Below are 19,211 nucleotides of genomic sequence, written 5' to 3' on the forward strand. Positions count from 1 at the left end.
TGTAGTTTGCTGGCCTCACAAAAGCAAAAGCCAACTAGCAGTATTTATTTCCACCAGAGCGCTTCGAGGACGATTACACCGAGTGCATCAGCCTTGACGCCATACCGGTGCTGTGCTTTGAAAGCAGCGAGTATAGTAATTGTGGTCCTGGAGCCGGGAGGTATTATCAACTGCGCCTTTCCTGATTCAAACAAATCTCGTTTCCGAATTCGGCAAGATCTCGAGGTGGCTTCATATTATTAATAATGGTGGGACCATTCCCACCAGAGCACTAGCGCATCCTCGCAGTACTCACTCATACGTACCTGGCGAGTTGGCCGCACGGGCGGAGCACTTGCTTACAGTTACAGTTGACAGTGTCGTAGGACACGCAGAAATGTGCCTGGCTAGTCTCTGAATCTAGAGCGGGCAAGTCTTCGCAGACGACCCTCATATCTCTCCACATCGGGAGTTCCTGCAAACTCCGAATTGATGGAGACGTTGAACAGACGAAGAGAGCTTCTCCTTTTTGACATGGCGTGATGATCCTCACATGCCTTGGTAACTTGACCTCACATATACGTAGTACGCTGAGAGATATTCACATAGCAGGGTTGAGAATCTAGTTTTGTCGCCGCCCAAAAGTCCTTCCTTGGACCAGTCACCCTTCGCACCCTTCGCACCGCCACCCCCGCCACGACCCTGGCCAAACTAGAGGGTTAATTGGCGCGCTTTCTCGACAACAAGTCCGAGGGGTGTAAGTTGGGTGGACGCACCTCGCATAAGCCAGATGAATCCACTCCAGTTCGGATGTAGCGGGTCAGTGGCCGAAGCGTACGTTATACATTTGCTCCACTCGATGAATGAAGCTGGCCTACATAATCGCTAACCCCATCCTGCTGCGCCCACGTGCGATGACTTATCAACACGCTTCGTTGAATCTAAGGTAAATTCTTGTCTAGTTATATTACGAATTGACTTTCTAAAACGTCCTGGTAGAAACATGCATGCGTGTGCGCCTGCTTCAGGGATGTTGTCCAGCAAAACTCCACCTGCCACCAGCCAAAACCATCCTGCAACGATAGTGTCTTTTTTTCGAGTGATTTCCTTACCCAACTCCCTTGAGAGCTTCCCGACCAAGTGGGACGCCGCAATAAATTTCTAAATCTGTTGTCCAAGTCCTTTCATACCTTGCTCCCCTCTTCTAAGATTTGTCCACTGGTCACCGACCAAGCATTAGTTCAATTTGTGACTCAGGCCTGCGCAAAGCTCGAGCGAGCCCGCAGTCTCGCGCCGTAATAGTACAAGCCAAACATGCCGAAGATGCCCAAGACGCTGATGGAGGCCAGGACGGTGACGCCCTTGTCGACGCCGAGGTTGACGAACAAGGGCCGGGCGAAGAGGACGCTGCCGGCGGCGAAGGAGGATCGGGACAGGTCGTTCGCGGCGAACAGGGACGCCGCGTACTGGGGGTACGAGAGCGGCACGTAGACGAAGATGCTCTGCAGGATGAAGAAGGTGCCGAAGACGAAGAGGACGATGCCCAGGATGGGCACCGTCCAGTGGACGTCCGGGCGCGCGGTCCAGGCGAAGATGAAGAGGCCGATGGGGAAGAAGAACGAGCCGAAGATGCCCGGGACGAGCCGGTGCTCCTGTTCGCGCAGGCCGTTCTTCTGATTGTCCGGGATCATGTACCACCGCAAGTAGGCAAAGTACGTAAGCAGCCCTATCGTTGCGCCGATCTGGCACGGTACAAACGCGACTCCCGTCTCCCCCAGGTTGAAGCCGTACATCACCGGGAAGACCAATGGAAAGACCTCGAAGAAGGTGAAGTACGTGGCGTAGAACAGCGCGGTGTACAGATTGGCGAAGAAGATGGCCGGGTCTTTGATCATGATCTCAACCGGTTTGATCAGGGCGTGGACGGCAATGCTGCGCGCTGTGAGATTCCTCTGGTCGATCTCGCTTTGAGACTGGAACATCGGGGACCCGGTGAGCTTCCTCAGCCGCTGTGCACGCCGTAGGAGGATGTTCGCCGCCGAGGTTTCGGGCAGGAAGAAGAAGAGGACGATAACCACGGGCGCCGTCATCCAGACCATCTCCCAAAGACCCCAATGCCAGTTTTCGGCGCTGACGGCGAAGCCACTCAACAGCGGTCCCAGTGCAGGCCCTCCCCACGCAGACCAGACCCACCACCCCAAAGCATAGGGGAAATACATGATGGAGTAGACGTCTCCGAACGAGGCGCCAGCATTTGCCACGGCCGGACTTCCAAAGAAGCCCTGCAAGAACCGCAAGACCAACAAGGCTGCAAAGCTGTTCGTCACGGCTGTTGGGACGGAAATGATGAAGAAAAGGATAAAAGTGATGATATAGATCGAGTTGCGCCCGATGATGGGAATTTCCGTCAGTGGCGCGAACAGCAGCGGTCCGACACCATAAGCCAGCACGTAAAGCGATAAAGGGAGACTGGCTGCTGTGTGTCCGACTCCAAACTGCTTCATGACACCTTCTTCGCTCGCCGCGTAGATGGCTGAACCAATATAGACGACCCAAGTGTAGAGGCAGAGGAGAAAGATGATAAAGGACTTTTTCCTGCTGCTCCAGTTTAGCGGGTTGTCTTGGTCGTCCGTGGTGTACCAATCCACCAGGATGATGCCGTCGTTGGTCTGCTTGGGCGCGATGGACAGGGACTTTGTCCTTTCAATCTCAAGTTGTCGTTCGATGTCGAAACGCTCGTAACTGTACGGGAGACTCTCCGCTCTGCTTGGGATATGGGAGAGGTGAATGTCTTTCTCGATTTCTAACTCATTCGCGTCGCCATCCTTCCCCTTTCCAAGGAGTGATTGATATTGTGGGGGAAGTTGAAAGTCTGGTCTGTCTTCCGGGTATTGAAACAGGCGATTCCCAGAGGCCCATCTCATGAGCTGTCCAAAGGCAGCTTCGCGCATCAGCTCCGACATGATGGACTTGTTGGCGTCTGGTCGTAAGTATCAGGTGAATGAGAGGTCTGGGAATTTGATATCTGCTATTCCTGTCTGGGTTTCTTGCTGAAATTCTGTCGAGGATGAGGAGTGAGGAGGTGCTGCCTTGGTACATAGCTGGATATCTCGTGTCCAGGCTTCTCGAAGTATTTATAAGGATCGTCCCCAGCACCTGCTCTCATTGATACTGGCGGCCCGATGAGACCCATCTGCGGAAGCATTACTTACGTAGAAAGGGGCCTGGATGCTTGATAATTCTGTAGGGTGATTATTCAGAAGATATCCATTGACGCAGAACAAGGAACGCCCTCATGTTGTCTGCGGCGCTGGACGGCAGGTCGCCGGCACTGTGAAACCGAGTGGAGGGGATTGGAAATCTGTTCAGGAGGATGCCGTCTCGATTGTTTCCAAGCTCAGGGCTTTCAAATCCGCTCATTTGTTCGCGGCAGCCACAGCGGTAGGTAGTGCAAACGGTAAAACATAGATAGTTTGCATGCACGGCACTCCTCAGGTACGTCATCATCTCTTGCTGGCAGACGCATAGAAGGTGAATTCTCATGATGAAAAGCCATCGAGGTCTAGCCTGACGGCTATGTGGACTGAAGAGCATTCGGGCTCCACAGTTGATCGTCTTGCCCAATCCGGCGAAATTTCGTTTCCCTATTTGGCAAAATCTTTAGCGGAGAGTATCCAGTAATAGTGACTAAGCACCCACAAGTGAACATGCAGGAAACATTGCCAATGGGTGGGTTGAAGACTAGGACCATCTTTAGGTAAACCCTGGGTCGTTATACCAATACAGATTGAATCCCCTTGTATGGTCCATCTATGCGAACTTCGTTGCTGAACAGGAGGCACTTTCGTTTGATCTATCGAATTGCACTCTCGACCGCCGCACCGTCCACCCCCTCCTTCACACCTCAGCGATGATGCTGCTTGAGCTCCCAACCGAAATCCGACAACAAATTTGGTCGGCCTGCGTCGAGATTTTGACTCCAGCCAATGCTCAAAATGATCAGATCTGCACGAACGTCGACAGCTTCTGTGGGCGGCAATACCATGCCTTCAGCGCACGTCTGACTCCCCTCCTCTCGACGAGCCGACAGGTCCATGCCGAAGTCTCGATTCTACTGAAGACGACAGCTCCGAGCCATAGATTGAGGTTTTGTTCTCCAGGCTGTATTGTAAATATCATACCGAGGTTGACTGGTCTCCAGTTGGCCATGACCCGGAGCCTGGAGATGTACGTCTATGGGACCTGGGGCGTTCCCGTGGAGGCGGTTCATCGAATTCGTTCCACAATTCTGGGTGATTTGCAAGACGTCGCTGAGAAACAGCTGCAAAGTCGAGGCTTGGAAGATATTATGAAAGAGTGTGACTCGCGGTGGGAGGTGAGTTTCAGCGAGCGGCAACGTGGAGTCTCACCAAGCTGGGTGCTGGAGTTTCGTCGGAAGACATCATAATGTTGGAAGTAACGAGATTGACATGTTGAAGTCTCAGATTGCTTTGAGGAGGTTTGCGGAAGAGGAATTGGAGACGTCGTGATCTTGGGGAGAGGAGAAATAGAGGATTTGTCTGCAGCGTTGCTGATGCCATTGCCATTTGCCGTACAGCCTTCTTTGAGCAGACGCCCGTCACTTACGGGACGGCTCGTTGAATCTGCTGTTCAACTTCATAAATCTCATCAGTGGCGTCCTCGTCAGATGTCTCATCTTCGTCCTCATCGCTGCCTTCCAGCTTCAGTTCATCGTCGCTATTTCCCAAATGTAGTCCATCGATGTGCAACTGATCCATATCATCAGCGCCTTGTTGACTTCCCTCGGCCTCATCGCTGAGCCAGCCTCCCGGCGCAGGATAGGTACGCCGCACAGAAAAGTATTTGGCCTCAATCCAGAACCGAAGATGATTGTGTGTCTCGTTTGCTTCAGCGTTGTCCCGAAAGGATAACTGAACGTACCATTTTTGGTCGAGGAAATGTTCGGGAAACTTCTCCGTGGACGTCGAAGAAACATAGCACTCAATGGCATCCGCTGCGCCACGCTCGCATTGTGTGACGAGGTAGCGAAGAATATCAACCTTTGCCCTTCCCAATACTTGCAGCCAGAGATTCAAGCCGCTAGTCAGAATTCGTGATGCAAGCTCAGGCTGCCAGGCACGGTGCTTGGACATATAACGATGAAGGCTCATGGCAGTAGTCCACACGAGCAGCGCCCATCTCCTCAAAGATTCTGCAGTCTCAATCGCACCTGCCTGTACCAGTTGATCCAACATGAGTATAAGGCAACGCAAAGATTCACCCTTAACGAAGGGTAGAATTGAAACTAGATAGTCCAAGATAGTTGCCCCACTGTCCTCGTGGAATTTTGCCAATCTTGACAAATCAGTAACTTTTGAGAAAGCAGTGAATATCCTGCGAGGGTCCGAGTTTAGGACGTAACACTGTATGAAGGCCACAGACATATAGAACATATCCAATTCTTTGCCAACAAAATTTATTCTCTCTGGCGCCATTAGCCAGAGAAAATCTTCTGGCGTACATCGGGACAGATGAACAGGCGTCCAATTATTGGAATACTTAACGTGATCGGGGTTGCATGAGGGTGGTGACCAGCCGAAGTCAATGCAGCTCCCTCCCTGCTCGACAAGAACGCGGACAGTATCCGTATTCACTCTGGCATACGGACGTCCCCCACCAACTTTGCTTTTGTTGACACCCAGCCAATAGTCGAACCAGGGGTCAACGTGACGGCTGAGAGCCGTAGCCGAAGACGGTGGAAGGTAAGTTCCATTTAGAGCAAGGGTCAGAGCAGTCCTAGAGGGATGATTAGACCAATCAATTGAAACCAAGAAAGTGCCATACACTTGGAGTGTAATATCTCCGGAAATCTCAAGAAAACTTGCGGTCACATCTGCACCTGCATCAAGAAGAACACGGCATACTTCGGCATGCCCGTATTGGCTGGCGACCTGCAATATTATCATCGTTAGTAGGTGCAATCGATGGTAGGTAAGTGGAGCTCCAGCATCCGTCTCATGTTGAAGGGGGATTTTGGACTTAACACACCATTAGCGGAGTAACTCCCTCGTAAGTAACGTCGCAACCTGAAGCTTTTCCATCAGCAATGGACCGCCTAACACCCATCGCGTCACCTGCAGCACAGAGGTGAAATATCTCTGCATCTGGTCGAACGAGTCGATTGATTTGTAGCGCCACCCGGATCCCTTGTGGCCGACGGTCGAACATGAAGGACAGTGCAGTGCTGAAAATCCAAGACGCAAACGAAACAGACATCCTAAGCCGGTTTTGAGGCGCACCATTCTCGGCCTCAGCTCGTTGTGGACTGTGATTGCTTCTGACGTACACATTTGCGATCCCTATGTTGTACTTCGCGATCCAGGAGCCCGTGCTTGTAGTCCTTGTGCTTGTGGCGGGTGCTTTGAGACTGGTCGATTTCGCGGAGAACGCAGCAACTTCTGTAGACTCCTTTCTTGAGGGCTCGTTGATGACGATTCCGTTCTCGGGGATCCTGGGTTTCGAACTCGGATTCGTCAGGATGGCAAGGACGAGTGTCGACTTGGCTCTCTCGAGGGCCGTCTGCAGTTTGACAAATCGCTTCCGGTTGAAGACGGCCTCGACCTTAGCCCAATTGATCAGTCGCTTCGAGCTTGAATTTCGCATCGTCGTTTCGAGCTCTTGTGCAATATTGTGTAGAACGCTGAGGACTCTGAAGCAGTGGTCCAGAGCTTGCTTCTGCACCAGAGTCGGCGGCAGACGGTGAGTATCAGCCACTCCAGAGACATTGAGATACTGAGAGAGAACGGTGCGCAAGAGGTCGACTTCGTCAAGGATCTCGCGGACATCGGCAGGAGCGTCGCGAATGTTGGCACGCAGTTCGTGAAGCTTTTGGGAAACCTCGAACAGTTGCAGCGCAAGGCTAGCGAGGCCCGCACCACCGGCAACTACACCAAGAACCTCGGCCATGTTCTCCGGGAATGAGGACAGAGAGACAGAGGCTGCGAAGATTGTCGAGCTTCGACGGGGAAATCTGAGTCCGTGGGATGCCCAAGAGCGAGCGTGCTCAGCAGACTTGCGACAGCAGGCGAGACATCAACTGTGCTCCGCTTTCAGACCTATCTTGAAATAAGCCAAAGTAATCGACACGCAAAGGCGACAGGGTTGGAGTGAAAGAGTGGAGAGCAAAGGCAGGAGGAGGATGATGGAAAACAAGGCCTTTCCAGTTGGCGATCGTTGAGGCGGTGTTGGGCTGTAAGCGCCTGGTGAGGCTGAGCGTGACCATCATGCATGCGGAAACAGGACTGCATGCCAATCATAATGGCTGCCATCACCTCACCATCTTCCACGCCAGTCAGCCTCACCAGCATTTCCTCGAAAGACCAGGATTGCCCCGCATGTGGCACTGCATGTCCATAGGATGAAATGAACCGAATATGCCTTGCGACAACCCCCCTCAGCCTGATTGAGCGTCCAGCCATGTTTCCAACTTCCAGCTTCCTCGAGGCTGGCCAGGGATTCATATTGGTGGAAATTGAAAACGAAACCGAGGGTCGTCGGGCTTTTGCCAGAAAATGTTAGCCAGGTGTCAGCCTTGTCCCACGTATCAATTGGAAGGCCAACAGCTGATCCACCCTGTCCTCAGCCTTGCCATCACTTTTATAGGTAATCGGCAAAAGGAAAATCCAGTTCCTTCCACCTCCTCTCAAGAACCAGCGCATAAGTCAGAGAATTTGAAATGTCAAAGAAGATCCAAATGGTGCTGATTTTGGCCAGAGATCACAAGACCTGTGCGTGGACTTTGTTACGACGAGGCCAGTATTCTTATCACCCAAGTTTCCGCAAAATAGTATGGACATCACCATGCAGTCAATAAGGGAACAGATGCACCTCTTCCATCCTGCCCAATTGCTTATCGTATTGGGGTCATGTCGGCTAGTACGAGTTTAAGAGGCCTTCCTCCCCCAACGCCATGCTTCTGTTGCAGCTGGATCGGCAAATTCGACAGCCATGCCTAATGACTCCCCGGATGAACCTGGTCCGCAGTCTCTTCGTCAATAACTTCGAAATTCGCGTCTCGCCCTTGAGCATCACGCTCGTGTTCCAGCCTCTCTCTCTTGTGCTTCTCCACCTTCTTGATGGCTGTCTGGGTCAAGGCCTGTCTCTCCATTCTCAAAGCCACGTCCTTCTTGCGGGTTCTTCGGTCTCCGATGGCGATCAAGATCCCGGCCATGATATTGCACGTGATGGAGCACGACAGAATCGTCGCCGTCAGGGCTTGCGGGCGGCTGTGGTAGTCGATTGACCAAGTACAGGTACCGAGCGCGATCTGGAACAGGGAATGACAGTCCAGAAGCACCACGATGGCCACCAGCAAGCGTAACGGGAAAGCGTAGTGGGTGCTTGTTTCGTGGGGCTTGTAGAAGGAATGTGACTTGGAGAACTTGGCTTGGTGGTGATGGAGCTTTTGCTGTTGCTTGGGCGTCAAAACCGAGAATTCGGAATCCTCCGGAGTCCCCGACTCGGGGTCAGCTTCCTTCTCCGCTTGAGCAGGGAGGTCGTTGTGGTCGCGCAGCTTTGGCATGCCCTTTTCTCGTCGTAATCTCCACGTCAAGTGATGATAATGAGCAATAAAACACATGTGGTATGTGTCAACAGCTCGGAACGGTGCCAGACCATCACCGACAAGGGCAAAAAGGGCAACAAGCACATTGTCGATTACATTGACGTCGTATTCCTGTCGGTCTCCAACATAAATCCAACCTGAGGAAACACCGTCAGCTATCAAGATCATGTCGAGAGTATGCATTCAACCCTACCGATCAAGAAAAGAACCCAAGCCAAACCAAATAGAGTAATTAGAGTCGCATACAAAAACACGCAAAATCCAAGTGCTGTTGTCATTGTCAGCGAGCGGGCAAGAAGCCTTGGAGATTTCACCACTCACGTTTCCGGATATACTTCCCAAAAGCAATCATTCTCTGCTTAAATTTCGACCGTTTCGAGTGCAGCATGTGCCTGACATGATCGTCCAGGGCCTCCTTATCTTCATCACTCCATCCTTCGAGGGAGACACCGTGTGGTAACACGGCAAAGTGAGAGTCTGTAACGACTGATGAAATGCTGTGGGTGCGCTCAATCTGGGGTTTGCGTTGATATGACCAGGTCCTTTGCATGGTGGCGGGAGCACCCAATTCCTCCTCCTCTTCCGGGCCTGCCACGGGTGGCTCCTCTCCTGGTGCCGCCTCAGTGGTGACCGGAGTGATGCCCACTTCCTTTTCTTCAATCGTCTCGGGTCTCCGCGTCTGCGTCGGCCGACGACTCAGCGTGTAGGTAGGTCTTCGGTTTAACCATCTTCCCAGGTCTGGCACGAACAGCGAGTTTTGGACGTTGTTGAGCGTAGTCAGGGTTGAGACTTCGGGATCTAGAATTCAATCAGCATCGCCCATTCTTATACATCATATGAATACCACTTACCAAGCACATCGAGCAAGTCGACCACTTCTGTTTCATACTCAGGCCCTTGTCGTTCGCGCGACGTGTCGCTCATTCTGCTGATAATGGAACGTGCAGCATTGCTGATGCTCCGTCTCCTACTTACGCCGCCCGTAACGTTCTCATTCATGGTGTCCCGATCCACGGTGCCATCTGCATGTTCCGGTGCCGAGGGGGTTTCGGCGAGGGTTGGCAGGAGTGACTGTCTCGTGCTTTGCCTTGTTAGTGTGTTTAAACCCGGAATGCCCAAGTTCGGACGTTGTGGTGCAGAACTGCTGCGTCCTCTACCAGACCCAGCCCGGCTGGGAGGTTGACTTGATGAGGTCTCTGCATCTTGCGCTGCCGCTCGCAGGTTTGACGAGGGCAGTCTCCTGATCCCGACTGGCCGGAATCGGTTGATCTGATTGATCTGGTTGATCTGAGGAGCGGTATAGGTGGTTCTCGTTACAGTCGGGTTCGTCGCGGTCGCATTAGTTATGACAGTGTTGTCGGGCGTGGACGCAACAATGCTGGGAGTTTGGCTCGGGGGCTGGGTGGAGGTTATGGTGTAGGGTCTCCCACGATGAGGGATGTGCACGGTGGTCGTCGTAGTCGTGGTGCTGGTCGTGGTGGTATTGTTGCTGGCAGAACTTGGGCCTGCCGGCGATTCGGGTATCGAAGGGAAGGGTTCAGTATTGGAGTTGCTGACCGAGCTGATGCGGCGCGAACCCGGCCGCGACGAAGACATTGTGTAGAGGCCTTGAGATACCCTCAGGGACGTCGCATCAAGGACACGGACACAATGAGCGTCGGCGATGAGGACCGGAGGTACAGGCGCAGACACAGAGGGAGTCGTGGGTGAGCGGCCTGAGTGAGCCGAGTTGAAGTTTGAGTTTGGAGGTCGGCGATCCCTCAGTGAGATGGCGATACGCAGTCAGCCCGCCACTGTCAACGCACACCGAGGAATCAATGGCAACAGTATACAGAGGGCAAGTAGATCACCGACAGAGCTCGATCAGAGCAGCGGATACAACAAGATGCAGACGAGTGTTGCTAGAGAGGAAAGCCGCAGCCAGCCCAAGTCGGCAGCGCCGTCTCCTCTGGGCCTCGAGACTTTTCCTCTTTCCGTGGCTTGCCTGGCGTTGGCCCGCCGCCCTTCCAGGTTGTTTTGGGGGAGCAACTAGGGACCTCCCAGGTGATCCCTGGTGATCCCAGTGGTGCGCCGCGCCTAGGCACAACGATGGGAGGCGGGAAGAATCTCCCTTTGGGCAGTGGGCACGCCGGGGCACGCCTAACAAACAGGGCATTTAACCAGAGCAAAGATGAGCAATTAACTCAACTAGACCCTAGCGCGACGATCGCGGACGGCCTAGAGTAATTAAGCATTCCTCCCTCCAATCACCCGGCGGGCTAAAAATCCTTTAACGAACTCTAGAGGCGCTAGTCCCATGTACAATGACACGGCACTGACGTCGAGGTGCGCGCTGAGTCAGGCTGGCGACCATGACAAACACCCAAGACGCCAAACGACGCGAATCCAACAATGCAATCTGATCACAGCTGCCCAGATCAAATCATCTGCCCGCCCGCGGCCCTCAAATGAAACTCTCTCCTCCCCAAGCTGCCCACACATTGTCCTGTTCCGGCCGTTCCATGCAGGGAGCCTCTTATTCCGGACATCCGGGGCTGCTCGTTGTTGCTGTGTGCCAACCAGACAGCCACGCAGCTTCATCCATCTCCTGCGGAGCCGTTATGATGTAGACACTTTTCAGGTTTACCTCCTGCCGTTGCGGATTTATCCATCTCTGATCCTTTGCATATTTGTCGGTTGACGGCGGCCTCGTTCTGTTCGGCTTTACAGACCTCCGCTGTTGGTCAAAAATAAGGTGGTGGCTATTGGTCTACGAGTACGAGTATGACTTAAGACGAAGAACAGACAAGGATCACCGAGTTCGATCCCTTGTGGCAAAAGCAATACGGGGTGCTCCGTACAAGTACAGCCTCGTCTGGGGCTGAACTCTGATGACTTTTCTGGCCCTGTCCATGGTGCGATGCCTTAAACCAAATGACCTGGCCAGTCCTGACCCTGTGGGTATGCGACTTTGTTCCCTTGTGTTCATGACTACAGCTTGGAGGCCTCCCTGAACCCGTGTGCAAAAGTCGGAGGATCTTCATCCACTTCCTCCTTCAACCACTTGACCATGCGTCTCGCCGCCCTCCGCGGGCCTAAGCCGTCCGCATAGCCCATGAATGGTTGCATATGTTTATATCCCATCATCTCCACGATACGAGGCGGGATTGAGTCCAGCTTTCTGGGATCCACGGCCAAAATTTGATTCTCGATGGGCCGGATGTAAGGCTGGCAGTACTGCACCGTGGCGCTCTGTCGAGGCTTGTCCGACACGTTGGCTCCACCGCCATGCCACAAGGTACTGATGAAATACACCACTCCGCCTTCGGGACAGAGCGCGGGGATGGTTTCTTCGGGCGTGCCTCGCCGTGAGCTGTCCCATTTGTGTGAACCGGGGATGATTCGTGTGGCACCTGAGCAGAACAGAAGCGCCCAAATCGTCAGTCAACAGATCCTGAGTCCTCGGTATTCCAAGCTCGCGCCCGCAAGGAAGACTTTAGAATGTTCAAACACTTACCATTCTGAGCCGTATACTCGTCAAAGGCAACCATTATCGCCGCTCCAAACGGCAACCTTGGCCGGGGAAACTGGATATACCCGTCATCGTGGTGCAGTGCCTGTGCCTGCTCGCCGGGATTGATCGAGATGGTGTGGAACGCCGATAGCAGGTACCTATTTTGGCGTTTGCCGCGCTCAGTCAGACCAGATTAAATCAGATTCGATGAGATCATGTCAGATCCTTTGCCTCCAAGAATGAAAGCGAAGCATGTCACGATTACTCAACCCTCTCTTCCACAGCACAGCACAGCACAAGCAAACCCTCAAGATCCCACAACATCCTTCAAACCAGGCCGCCAATCATGAATGTATAGAAAAACGAAATCCCAGAGATACACACCCTTGATCGAGGAAAAAGTCATTCAGGGCGAGGACACGGGGCAGGATGACAAACTTGTCAAAAACCCTCGACTTGTTGAGCAGCGAGTAGATGCGGTTCGTGTTGAGGCCCTCGAAGCTGTTGCGCCCGACCAGCGGCTGCTGCTGCCCCTCGGGCGACGAGTCCTTGGCCAGAAGGCGGCTGATCTCGTCGCGGGCCTCGCGGGCCTCGGCCGCGCTGAAGCAATTGGGGATGATCACGTAGCCGTGCTCGAGGACGTGCTCGACGTCGGCGCGCACGGCCGGGTCGGAGGGGAGGGGTCGGCGGGTGAGCGCTTGCGAGTAGATGTTGAAGGAGGCGCTTTCGTCCTGGACAAGTGATGTTGGTGCTGGTGCCGGTTGTGCCATGGTGACGGGCCTGGATTCGTCGGGGGTGAGGGCAGTGAGCAGGTAAGCAATGCCGAGCCACCTCCTTCGGGCGATCACGACAGTCGAAGAAATAGCCGCAGTCACGCAGTAGTACAAGTGTGAATTGCGGAAACAGATACAGGGACGTCTCACAAGATCTCGGTAAAATTGCTTATAGGAAGAGTACACCTAGCTTTTATAGTCTCACAGCCCTCACTGGCTTCAAGTAACCATCCGGTCCAGACATGCTTTGCCCAGACCATTCCCCGCAGTTTGAAGACCCCAAGGTCAGGCGAGCGTCAGCAGTAAGGCGGTAAGTCAGCCAGAGAGCAGCAGTGGCGGAGAAGGACGAGGAGGAGAAGCAGAAACAAGCCTCGGTATCTTTTTGGCGCAGAGGAAGCCGCCAAGCCTGATATTGAAAATGGCCTCCCTGCCTCCCTGTGAAAACCGCCCAGCCTTGCACCGAGAACATTGAACTCTTCTTTCTTCATCCATGCCCATCTGCCCGGACATCTATTCCCATTTCCACTTGGGATACCTATATGAGACGACTACGCCTTTGTGACTGGGATACGCACTTCATACAAATCTAGGCGACCTCTCTATCTGTCTCTGACTGTGGATTTCTGGGAGTTTAAATGCTCTATATGTGGACGTGGGAAAACAACGGACCAGGAGACGGGGTGCGGTGGTGTGAAAAACCCAAAGGAGCAATGGCAACGATGAACGCCCCTGATTCCGGAACTGCGCTTCAACGCCAGACATGCATCCTGTCGCCATTTGGCTTTCCCAGCTAACACGGATCGGCCTTGAAGTTGGGCAAGCTAGGCGTGGGTCTGATGACTTTGAGCATGGCGGCCCTTGAGTCGCTTGGTAAAGTCTGATTTCTCAAAAAGGCCACCCCAAAACAATTTGAACAACGCGACAATCGAGCGTCGAAACGTCCCAAGCGAAACTGGCATCACCAGCAGCGCTTCTGTCCGTCTTCAGGGCGCCATTTCCCAATACCATCAACGCGGACACCTCCGAGCTTCTCGAGTTCATCGGCATCAACAATCCCCCTACCGTCGAAGATCCATTTTGGCTCTCTCATGCTGTAGACGATGCGAGCCCATTCGACCGGGTCGGTTGAAATCGGACCTCTGGCTTTCGACCTGCAGTCGGGACAGTTGTCCACACAATCGGGTTGAGGAGCGAGTCGGTAATTTGCAAAACTGGCGCCCAGGTAATCGTCTTGTTCCTGTTTTGGCAACCCCAATCTGCTGGTAGGTCGATTAGCGGGTGAGCTCGTTTCGGACGCATTGCTGCCGCGGAGCCTTTGAGGCGAGGTTTTGAACTGATCACAGTCTGTTATGATGAGTATGGCGTTCGACTCCATACAAGCCTCATATGGATCTGTGTAGATCTTTACGGAGGAGGTTTCACTGGCGAAACCAGGCGCATTGCCGACAGTTGCGTTGATCTCTCGGAGCATGTCGTCTTCGTCACAATAGGGATCAAAAATTGCAATCTCCGCAGGTTGTTCCTCCAACAGCGTTCGGATCACGTCCACAGCGGGAGACTCGCGTGCGTCGCTGGTGTTCTTTTTGAATGCAAATCCCATCAAAGTGATCTTCTTGCCAAACAGATTTTCGTTGAACCTTTTGAGCACTTTTCTCGCGAAGCGATTACGTTGCATGACGTTGATCGAGTTGACCTGGCTCCAGTAGTGAGCCACTTCTTCCAACCCCAGAGACTCTGCGAGGTACGTGAGGCTGGCAATGTCTTTCCTGAAGCATGACCCCCCGAAACCAAGACCGGCTTTCAAGAATTGCGGCCCTATCCGGGTATCCAGGCCGATCGATTTCGCGACTTCCTCAACGTTTGCGCCTGTCGCCTCGCATATGGCACTGATTGAGTTGATGCTGCTGATCCGCTGTGCGAGCATCGCGTTGGCCACCAGCTTGGAAAGCTCTGATGACCACGCATTGATCTGCAGAATCTGGGACGAGGGGATCCATGCGGCATACAGACTGGCGAGAGCATCCGCTGCAAGTTTGCCAGAGGGCGTGCCCGAAGACCCAATGATCACACGATCTGGTCTCATCAGATTTTTGATCGCTGTCCCCTCGGACAGAAACTCTGGATTTGATAGGACCTCAAAGGGCTCGCCTGGTCGCAACGCATCGAGCTGGTAGATCTCAGTCAGAAACCCACTTTTGCCTCCCGCGTGGAACGGGTCACTTACCGTGTTCCTGATGCGCTGGGCGGTCCCACAGGGTACCGTGCTCTTCTCGACAATAATAGTACCGGGCTTCGCATACATGGCCACATCCTTGACTGCGCCATCCAGAGCCATCATATTGGTGGCTCTTCCTGCACCGACTCCCGTGGTCTTGGTGGGCGTGTTGACTGCCAGGAAAACCATGTCCGCGGTGGAGATGCTGACTTGAGTATCACACGTGAAGAAGAGGTTCGGCCCGCGTCTGGAGACGTACTCAGACTCGCCATTGCGCCCTTGAGAGCTCGAGCTGCGTTCGCCCGGCTCCTTTATTATTGCACCGTCTCTTGTCAATCGCACAATCTTGTTCAACCCTGGCTCATGGATTGGGAGGTGAGCGGAGTTCCATCGTTCAATGCGTCGCTGGTCTCTGTCCAGAACCTCGACGCCAACCTTGGGGTTATGCAGCGCAATGACTGCCGCCGTAGGACCGCCTGAAGACGCAGGGTTCAATTAGTTCACCTCCATAGCCCACGTATCTGCTCTAGATGTGGGGGTTGCATACCAACATAGCCTGCGCCAATCACGCAGACCTTCCTCACGTCACTGGGGACCGGCGCAAATAGGTCCGCAAACGAGGGGATAAAAGGGCTCTCGGCGCGGGCTGAGGGCGGATCGAGTCGGCGCCTCTTGGGCTCTTCCAAAGCATGAGCGAGGCGCGTCTCAAACGAGTCTTTGGGGTGCGAGGGGCGGAACAAAGGACTGCTGTCTGGTGTCAAGAGACCCGTGGAGTCGTTACATGAACTGCCGTCGGAGGTACCGACGAGGGAGGGGACCGCGAAATCCATGGCGGCAGCAAGGACTCGGGTTCCAGCTATCTGCACACTCTGCTTGGGAGATGGAGGAGAACAGCAACAAGCACGAGAAGTGAGATTTGACGGAATCAGGCCATATTAATCTAAGCACGAGCACGGCGGTGACCAGCACCGACGAATTTTAACAAGCCCGCAGATAAGAGAAGCCTGGCTTCAAGAGCAGGCAAAGGCGCCGCCGGGCAAGCGCAAGCAATTACAAGATTCCGACTTTTCACCAGGGTGGAAGACGAAAAACGGGGCGAATGTGTGAAGCTTCGAGCGCGACTCACATGGTCATGGGCACGGCGGTGGTCATGGGCGGGTGTGTCGAGCGCGAGGGAATCAACACAAAGGGCGACTGTATCAAAGGCACCAGAGCACGCGCAGTCAATCGACGCATCTGAGTGGCTGGCGACGGGCGTTGCTGGAAATGCTCGCCTTGACACTGTAAACATGGTCGGGAAGCCTGCTGTTCACTGTGTTCAGCGCTCGCACCCACGTGGGAGCCGTCAGCTTCTGCTACGCGTCCGAATCGACTTTGGTCAAGGTCGCCACCATCGGCCTAAGTCTGGTCTGGTGGGCAGCTCATGACCCGAGGGGCGCACGAGGATCCGGGGATCAAGGCCATAAAGAGATCATCTCGGGAGCGAGGCATCTTACTGAATGAAATCATAACAAGGTCATCGGGACTGCCAGCGCGAGGAGGAGAAATAGGGAACGACAGTGAGAAGAGGCAGAGCAAGAGAGCCACGTGCAAACCCAGGAACGGAGAAGAAGGGAAAGAACTGGACATGCAAAGTGACTAATTCTGCGTCTGTCTGTCTGTCTGTCTGTCTGTCTGTCTGTCTGTCTGTCTGTCTGTGTCTGTGTGTCTGTCACTTACTCACTTTTCTCCTTCATTTTCTCCCCCAACAAAAGCCCGGGAAATCAAAGGTTGTGCGGTGCGCGATAAGCAGCAGCTGGACAAAGGACCAGAGGATAAGGATAAGGCGAGGGGTAACTGCGCCTCGGAAGACGGAACATCTTTTCTCCTTTATTTTTCCGGCACCCAACGAACCAAGCACCAAGAACGATGCGGGTCGACGAGGCCAGCGGTCGAGAGAAGGACACGCTGCCTGCTCCCATCACGGCCAGCAGCAATGACAGGACGAAGACAACGACACCAGCTGCACCAGAAGCACTATCTCCTCCTTCGTCCAAGTCGCCGCAGCCACAAGCAGCTGCAGGCACTGACACTGCTGCGCCCGACAAGCGAGATGCCTTCCCCTCCTACCTCCAGGGCAAGCGAGTCCTCCTCGCCACCGAATCCCTGGGCCCCGTCAATGGCGTGAGTCGAACCACCCTCATGTTGATTGAGTACCTACGCCGGAACGGTGTGCAACTGGCCATCGTCGCTCCTCACTCCAGACAGTCGCGGCTCAAGCCAACCACCGGCGCAAACCTCACGGAATTCCGACTGCCGGGCTATGAGTTGCCCTACAATCCTGACCTGACCGTCGTATACCCCTTCCAGCTCGACGATGTCTACAAACACACCTTCAAGCCCGACATAGTATATCTGGCCAGTCCTGCCTCTACTGGCTTTCAAATGCTGTTCCAGATCCGCCAGCTACACGATCCACCGGTCGTCCTCCTCAATTTCCAAACCGATCTGTCGGCGTACAGCGAAATCCTTTTCCCCGGCCCCGTTGCCCGATTTTCCGTGTGGCTGCTGGGCGTCGTCCAAGGGTTTCTGTTCAACCATCGAACCGTCCATACCATCTTCTACCCTTCCTCTGGCGTCCGCCGTTACCTCGAGAAAGCGGGCGCTCCGAGCAACAAGATGGTCCGACTGGGCCGAGGCGTTGACACGACATTGTTCAATCCTTCTCAGCGAGACGAGGCGTACCACAAGGAGCTGGCACCCAATGGAGAAATCATCTTAGTCTGCGTCTGTCGCTTGGCTCCCGAGAAGGGCTTCGAATTCCTGGCCCAGGTTGCCATGCGGCTCGCCCAAGAAGGGTTTCCATTCAAATTGCTCATAGTGGGTGGCAACATGAGCGCGGAAGTTGAGGACCAGGTCCATCATCTCTTCGATAACGTGGCAGAGCACGTCATCTTCACCGGCTTTCGCACCGGTGTCGACCTCGCTCGTGCATATGCCACCGGCGATATTTTCCTACACTGCTCCATCACCGAGACATTCGGACTGGTCGTTTTGGAAGCAATGGCGAGCGGTCTCCCAGTGATCGCTCGTGACGAAGGAGGACCTTCGGATATCGTCCAAGACCGAGAGACTGGATATTTGGTCCCTCCCCACAACCTAGCGCAGTACATTGCCCTCATCAAGAGTCTCTCAACTGACAAGACTTTTCGTGCGAAAATGGCAATCGCAGCCCGAAGATACACCTGCGACGTAACCTGGGAGAAGATCAATAGGCGGGTTGCCTGGCACATGGCCGATGGTCTGCAACAGCACCTCCAGCGAAAGCGCAGAAGACCGATCAGAAACTTCATTGTCGCCAGGTACCATGAATTACGAGACGGTGTGGTCATCCCCGTCGTGGTACGACTACGACTGTACATGGCGGCAATGATCGTCTACCTTATTTGGCTGATGACAGCCGTCGTGCTTCTGCTTTACGGCCACCGAGTGTTTTCACGAGCGGCGCAACTCTTGCGCAACCCACCCCTCGTTTTGCAACGCATTCAGTATCGCGCCTTGAAGCAAGGCATTCAGGAGACGCTAAAGAGCTTGAGCACAGAATGAAATGCTTGTCGCGGTGGAAGTTAGAGAGAATGTCAAGACATGATCAATCAGCCATTTTTCATTGCCTATTACGACGGAATGACCATTCTACCCTGGCGACGCCGGCGCGGAAGACTCACTTTATCTCGGACCATGCCGCTTCAGTTGGTCGATTCCAATCCAACGGCATAGGCGCCGGGCACCGCATCCGCACGCCACGGACCTCTGACCTTTTTTTCGTGGGGATGATATTGCAGCTCGGACATGCCCTGCAACTGAGCGGCCACTCGACGTTGAGCAGATGACGGTAAGACGCTTGAGCACATGTTAGATAGTCGGCTGGCACTTAGCACATACATGCGCCGAAGTATCCCTTTCGCCAACCCCTTTTGGCGAAGTCTCGACAGAAGCAAGCTGGCAAGCGGAGTTTAGGGGTGGGGGGGGGGGGGGGGGGGAAGTCAAGACGGCAGTTCTGCGAACAGATGAGTATTGCTTAGAATGATATCCAATCAACTTGTAACTTGTCACCCATGAGCCTCTGATGTACACGCACAATCTTCATCT

At 53.9% G+C, this 19,211-nt stretch overlaps 4 protein-coding genes across 4 annotated transcripts; 1 reads left to right on the plus strand and 3 right to left on the minus strand.

Moving 5' to 3' along the window:
• Window positions 1–4,110: 4,110 nt before the first annotated feature.
• Window positions 4,111–7,224, minus strand: PV07_04996 (uncharacterized protein). The gene is made up of 3 exons (XM_016391857.1): window positions 6,028–7,224; window positions 5,824–5,930; window positions 4,111–5,775 (listed from the first exon to the last, which is right to left on the minus strand). Exons 1-3 carry the CDS (start codon window positions 6,943–6,945, stop codon window positions 4,602–4,604), a joined length of 2,199 nt encoding a protein of 732 aa, XP_016249376.1. The 5' UTR covers window positions 6,946–7,224; the 3' UTR covers window positions 4,111–4,601.
• Window positions 7,225–7,300: 76 nt separating this feature from the next.
• On the minus strand, window positions 7,301–10,603 carry PV07_04997 (uncharacterized protein). The gene is made up of 4 exons (XM_016391858.1): window positions 9,454–10,603; window positions 8,924–9,400; window positions 8,796–8,870; window positions 7,301–8,739 (listed from the first exon to the last, which is right to left on the minus strand). The coding sequence occupies exons 1-4, from the start codon at window positions 10,196–10,198 to the stop codon at window positions 7,991–7,993; spliced, it is 2,046 nt and encodes a 681-aa protein (XP_016249377.1). The 5' UTR covers window positions 10,199–10,603; the 3' UTR covers window positions 7,301–7,990.
• An 826-nt stretch (window positions 10,604–11,429) lies between these two features.
• On the minus strand, window positions 11,430–13,037 carry PV07_04998 (uncharacterized protein). Its single transcript, XM_016391859.1, has 3 exons — window positions 12,480–13,037; window positions 12,099–12,253; window positions 11,430–11,994 (listed from the first exon to the last, which is right to left on the minus strand). Exons 1-3 carry the CDS (start codon window positions 12,863–12,865, stop codon window positions 11,573–11,575), a joined length of 963 nt encoding a protein of 320 aa, XP_016249378.1. The 5' UTR covers window positions 12,866–13,037; the 3' UTR covers window positions 11,430–11,572.
• A 3,931-nt stretch (window positions 13,038–16,968) lies between these two features.
• PV07_04999 (uncharacterized protein) lies at window positions 16,969–19,074 on the plus strand. The gene has a single exon (XM_016391860.1). It carries the CDS (start codon window positions 16,992–16,994, stop codon window positions 18,666–18,668), a length of 1,677 nt encoding a protein of 558 aa, XP_016249379.1. The 5' UTR covers window positions 16,969–16,991; the 3' UTR covers window positions 18,669–19,074.
• The last annotated feature ends 137 nt before the right edge of the window (window positions 19,075–19,211 follow it).

This window comes from Cladophialophora immunda (genome assembly GCF_000835495.1).
Source record: "Cladophialophora immunda strain CBS 83496 unplaced genomic scaffold supercont1.3, whole genome shotgun sequence".
Lineage (NCBI taxonomy): Eukaryota > Fungi > Ascomycota > Eurotiomycetes > Chaetothyriales > Herpotrichiellaceae > Cladophialophora > Cladophialophora immunda.